General features: G+C 46.1%; 1 protein-coding gene across 1 annotated transcript in view; it reads right to left on the bottom strand.

Moving 5' to 3' along the window:
- Positions 1-1,145: 1,145 nt before the first annotated feature.
- Positions 1,146-6,000, bottom strand: part of LGMN (legumain) — a 34,604-nt gene continuing 29,749 nt past the window's right edge. The window contains exons 12-14 of the mRNA XM_043489938.1: positions 4,161-4,331; positions 2,026-2,093; positions 1,146-1,726 (exon numbers count right to left, since the gene is read on the bottom strand). Of these exons, the coding sequence (XP_043345873.1) occupies positions 1,684-1,726; positions 2,026-2,093; positions 4,161-4,331 (282 nt within the window). The 3' untranslated portion in view covers positions 1,146-1,683. The remainder of the gene's footprint in view (positions 1,727-2,025; positions 2,094-4,160; positions 4,332-6,000) is intronic.

Genomic DNA, 6,000 nt, shown 5'->3' with positions numbered 1-6,000 from the left:
GGACAGTAAAAGTTCTTTATCCTGGTCACACTGTATTAACTGATCGACTGTATTAAGACAGCCTCAGAGAAAGGATAACCTGATTAAAAACGGGCCCATTAGAAACAGAAGTATCACCCTGGAATTAACCCTGTTTGACACTATCTCTACTTTCAATCTCTACCTCCAAAGTTTAAAGGCATCTATCACTGCTAAAGAAGACACTACACAAACATAGGTGGTCACAAGTGTCCTGATTCAGTGTTCCTTTTTTCTTTGTTTTCTATTTAAAACAGCCATCTAGCTATATGGCTTAGTTTTAAAAACAACGTTACTGAAACATAATTAGCAAACCATATCATTCCATTTGATGTGTACAGGTCACTGGGTCTTAGCACATTCAGAGTTGTATAACCAACGATCACGATCAGCTTCCAAACATTTTTATTCACCCCCAAAATAATCCACATCCCCATTAGCATTGATTATTTCCACATTTCCTCTCCCCAGTTCCCAGCATCATGCATCTACTTTCCGTTTCAGTAGACTTGTTTATTTTGGACCTTAGATACAAATGGAATCATGTAATACAGGGGTCTTAGGTAACTGGCTGCTTTCCCTAAGCTAAATGCTGGAGCTGTATCAGAGCTTCATCCTTTTTTGTTGCCGCTTAATATTCTACTGCCTGGGGAAGAGTTAGTGTTCCTTTTAAATGTCTTTCACAAAGCTACGGTGGGTATCACCCCTTGTGGGACACCAGGCCAAGAGAAACAAGGGTAAGGCAGGCACCCTCTGCCCTCAAAGATAACCTCCCAGACCCCATGTGTGGTGTATGGCAGACCCCAACACGTGCTGGAAAGGATCCAAGGGAAATGCAAATACCAACAGACAGAGGAGAGCAGGAAGTTGAGGAAGACAGGGCACTTTCAGATACACCTTGAGGATGGGCCAGGCGGGGGGGCAGGCACTCCAGGGTACAGGCACAGCAAGGAACAAAGGCACAAGAGGCTGAAAAGTACAGCAAGTGGGGGGACGGGGGTGCTGGCAGGAAGAGCCAACCAGTGCGGTGGGGAAGGGGATAGGAGACAGACGGATGGGGGAGGGCTCCACTAGGAGGGGCCCGGAACATAAACTAAGACGTCGGGGACCTGAAATTCATACTCAGATTCAGTGATAAATCTTTATTTTTTAGACTTGTCCATTACTGCCCAATAAAATACAAAAGCAATCCAAAATTACGCTATTTTCGAAAAATAGTTTTCCATTTGGGGTTTGTGTCCCTCTTCCAGAAAATCATGTGAAGACTTAAGAGGTTCTGACGTCAGATTCCGCAGAACAAAGACTCTTTCATTGGCTACAGAAGTCCCAGTGAACTTCTCACTCCTTAAGCGTCATGGGCAAAACACCCTCTTAAAAAGCAAATACACCCTTCTCAACACAGAGCTTGAGCTTCCCAAGTCTCTGGGCTTTTCAGAGGATCACACAGGACCTGTAGGTGCTGGGAGAAGTAGGTAAAGGTGGGCAAGCCATCCTGGGAGAGGCCTGGAGCGGGCTCCAGCGGCCTGACCGCATCCCTGGGAGGACCTACAGCCGCTGGGGCTGGGGGAGGGGGGCCTCGCTCAGGCTCCAGCTCTCCAGTCTCCGATCAGCACACATTCTAAGGGACGGTGATCACATTCGGTAAAGCTTCAAGGAGGCAGTGTTTCAGCAGTAACCAAGGCACACCTTGTTCATGGACAATTTTATTCTGTAAGAAACCGGAAGAAGGAGGTGGTGAGCTGGAAGTCGTTCAACTCGGAAGAAATGAAGACAGAGAGAACCCACCAGGGAACAGGGAGTTGTGTATGACAGACCCACCCAGTCCAGCACCCCTGGGGATGCATCTGTCTTGAATTCCTCCACAGTGAGAGGTAGAAGCCAGCAGAAGCAAACTACCCACATGTAGAAGAGGATAGCAAAGCTGCATACACCCTTCTACTTTCAGAAGGACCCACCTCCTCACCTTCCCACCCCCACTGACCCTTTAAATGCCAGGTGCTGGCTTACCTGTCAATCGGATAAGGGTTTTCACAAAGGTTGACCAGCACGTACAAATGTCTCAAAGCATACTCATACTAGAGGAAAACAAACCAAAATGACACGATCAGACATCATCACTTTATAACACAATCACCTCCTAACTTGGGAATACATACAGCATCTAGACCAGTGGTTCTTGGGACTTCCCTAGAGGTCCAGGGGTTAGGATTCTTTCACTGATGAGGGCCCAGGGTTTGATCCCTGGTGGGGGAGCTAAGATCCCATGAGCCACCTGGTACACCCAAAGAAAAAAAAAAAATTGGGCCAGTGGTTCTTGACCTTTACTGAGTCAGGGATCCCCCCTCCCCAACTTTGGATAATCTGGTGCGATTTATAGACCACTTCCCAGGAAAAATGCACGTGCACAGGAGATTTGCAGCACTTTACAGCAATCCTATAGCTCCTTCAAGTCCAGATAAGGACTCCTGGATGAGAAACTCCTGGCCCTGCTGCCCTCTGTCAGCTCAAACCTCCTCTGGCAGCCTGACTTTCGGTCTGGAACAACTGACGAGGTATGGTTAAGTGAATGCTAAACCAGATGGCAGCGAAGACCGAAATAACTGGGGATGTTATTCTTAAAAAGCACTTCAAGAGAATCTATGACCTCACAAAAAGAAGAAAGAGGAGATTCGCTTTCTGTGAGCCCAAAGAGCAAAAAAGTAACATCCGATGATAAAGTATTCTTTGAAAATGGAAAATTTAAAGTTATTAAAGAGACTGCTTTGTTGAAAAATGAAAAATAAAACTGAGATTCTCTTAATAATGGAGAACCATCTCCTGAATATAATATTTCCAGGTGGCTCAATCTGGAAAAAAAATCTGCCAGCCAATGCAGGTAATGTGGGAAATGCCGGTTCAATCCCTGAGTGGGGAAGATCCCCTGGAGAAGGGAATGGCAACCCACTCCAGTATTCTTGCCTGGAGAATGTCATGGACAGAGGAGCCTACTGGACTACATACAGTCCATGGGGTCTCAAAGAGTCAGAAGTACTGGAGGGTGATCATGGTCTGCATATCACAGCCCAGACAGAACTTTCTGCAATGATGAAAATATTCTATAACATTCTCAATTCAGTAGCTGCTAACCACATGTGGCTCCTGAACACTTGAAATGTGGGTACTGTGGCTAAGGCACTGAGTTTTCCATTTTGTTTCATTTTACTGAATGTACATTTATGTTTAAGTAGCCACCCACAGTGAGGCTAGAGACTACTGTATCAAAGAGCATAAGTCTAAAGCGGGATTTGGCAAACTTTTCTGTCCTGGGCTGGATAGTCAACATTTGAGGTTTTGTGGGCTGTCTGAACTACTCAACTCAGCTGCACCATGAAAGCAGTCAGAGATGCCGTGTGACTGAGTACAGCTGTGGCCGTGTTTCAGTAAATCTTTATTTATAAAACACACAGCTATGGCTATGTTTCAACAAAACTATTTATAAAAACAGGCTGTGGAGAAAAAAAACTCAACAGTCTGTGGGCAGGAATGGGCTGGCGGGTCACAGTTTGCGAATAACCCCTTCCTTGAAGGATCCAAGCATCATCTAAGTAGTGACCAAAAAAAGAGGGGTTTTTAGGTACCTTCCAACCCTGACATTCTACAATCTGCAGAAACCAGGTACTTTCTTCTCCATGCACCAGGGACTGACTTCAGCAACAAATCTTGGGAAGAGGTCAGAACAAACCCAAAAGGGAGAAAACCTGTGTGGCTGGTGTGAGGGGCAGGGGTAAGGGGTGGGGCTTGCCAAGGAAAGCCCAGTGTGAAGACAAGGAAGTTCCCGTCAAAGGCCAACAGAAATGGGAGATGAATCGTCTATAACTGGTTAAACTCTCCCAGCCACTGGGACAGTTAAGAGTGTCTGGGACCAAGACTGGGGGGGAAGGTCAGTGAATTTGGACGACGTTCCCCCTCTCACATCCCACCAAAGACCACAGAATGGGTCTGCTGCTGTTTCCTTCTACACCACGGAACTTTCGACAAGGCAATGCACCTGGTCTGTGGACCATACTAACTTGGGTGTGGAGTTGAAGGTGCAGAGGAAGGCCAAGCTAGTTGGCCACGGAAACCGGGGAGCAGAGGCCGGCAGCCCCGGGGTCTGGGCTTACCGTGGGGTTGTGCCAGTTGAAGCAGTGTGAGCGGAAGTGTGACACGGCCGTCTGGTAGCACGCGTGCTCTGTGAGCGGGGCTCTCTGGGACAGGAGCCTGTCCACCTCGGCGGCGGACCCCGAGACCAAGGTGACAATCTTCCGCACTGACTTCTCAATGATGTTCCTAGCCTGTGAAGAGACATTTTTTTTTTTTTTTTTTTTTTTACTTAACACAGTCTCTCTTAGAACCCTAGACTGGTTAGATGCTTCTCTCACACCGCCCCCACTCCACTATGTTCAGAGATGCCAACAGATGCTTTCTGCGGCAAAAGATGTGCACACAAGCCTTCTTTACAGCTAGAAACCTCCAGAAATACCTTGCCTCTTAGAGATCTTCTGGCATGATGGGAGTATTTAAATTTAAATACCTGAAGAGCAGGTATGGCCCAGACTGAGGAGGCAGGGGTGGGGGGGGGGGGGGGGGGGGGTGCTGCATAGAAATTGTGTCCCAAAGTAGACTGTGGTCCCATAAACGGTGCTGTGTATTCACAGGCACCTCTGTCTGTTCTAGAAACCAGCAGATGCTTACACAGAATGACACAAAGAGGGAGGGCATCATTTTCTTCCCGGATGATGAAAACCAGCATCGCAAAGGGGCAGCTGCTTCCACATCATCCAAAATATATAATCGAGTCCCCTGATCCTCCCACTCCCCAGCCAGGGTTTGTTCCATTCATGCCCAAACATTCCCTGCCCTCTGTGTATTAGACCAGCAGCTTTCAACTTGTCGTCTAGGACCACGGAGGTCCCCTAGATTTCTTGGGGGCTCCATATGTCCTCCCTTTCTCAGCTATGTATCTGTGTGAGGCTATACTTTCTTTATATATTTCAGCCAGAACTACAGAGCCCAACAGAGTGAACACAGACACAGGAACAGGGATCAAGCTATCATCTATTATGCTGGGCACAAAACAGGCTTGCAAAAAAATGTTGTGATGCCACTCTTCTCACTCATATTCTTTTGATCTTAGAAAATAATTCTTTTTTATAAAAAGTATATTAACAAAAATGGGTTTATTATTATTTCTGAATGAGTTAATATTTTACAAATCTCAGTGGTCATTTCTAAAGCAGTAAATACTGATATAACCCACAAAAACAAAAGCTCTTTGGGATCAATACTTTTAAGCGTGTAAAAAGGTCTAAGAGGAAAAAATACGAGAACTGTTGTATTACACTGTGATAGCAACAAAAGAAACCATCCTGGGACAGCTAACTGTCAGAATCATGAGATACATGCATTTAAGACAGTTTACATATTTTTCTTTTTTCTTTCTTAGAAAATTCAGGCCATGTCCCAGCACATCAGTTCCTGGGCTGTGGTGATTGCGGGGTGGGGGGGGAGGGGAAAATGGGGGAATGGGTGGGGTGGGCAGAGTCAGCACAGCTGGCTTTGTTGGAAGGACAGTCAGTCTCTGCCAGGTGACTCAAGAGTAAACTCCTAGTGGTTCTACTCACACAGCTTGAATTTGAAAAGAAATTCAACCAGTTCCAAACAAACCCAGTTATCGTAAGATTGCTCAAGCATTTTAGGAAGAATTCGGGGCAGTGACTATGATTTCCTAAGCCAGCAGAAATTTTTTGTGGCCTGGATTTTTTTTTTTTTAAATATGATTAGCTACTCACTCACCAAGCAGCAAAGTAAAAAATGTCTCCTAAGCAACTAGGGGTAAATAAAGAAACACCCATGTGCCTTGGCTTCTTGGCAGAAGACAGGTCCCCTCCTTTTGCTTCCTGCTTCAAAGAGGTCAAGGCCAGTTCATCAAGGAAGAATAAAGCTGGCCCCTCTCCTGCTCAT

Source organism: Cervus canadensis, chromosome 17 (assembly GCF_019320065.1).
Source record: "Cervus canadensis isolate Bull #8, Minnesota chromosome 17, ASM1932006v1, whole genome shotgun sequence".
Lineage (NCBI taxonomy): Eukaryota > Metazoa > Chordata > Mammalia > Artiodactyla > Cervidae > Cervus > Cervus canadensis.
This window is presented reverse-complemented; position numbering and strand designations above follow the sequence as displayed.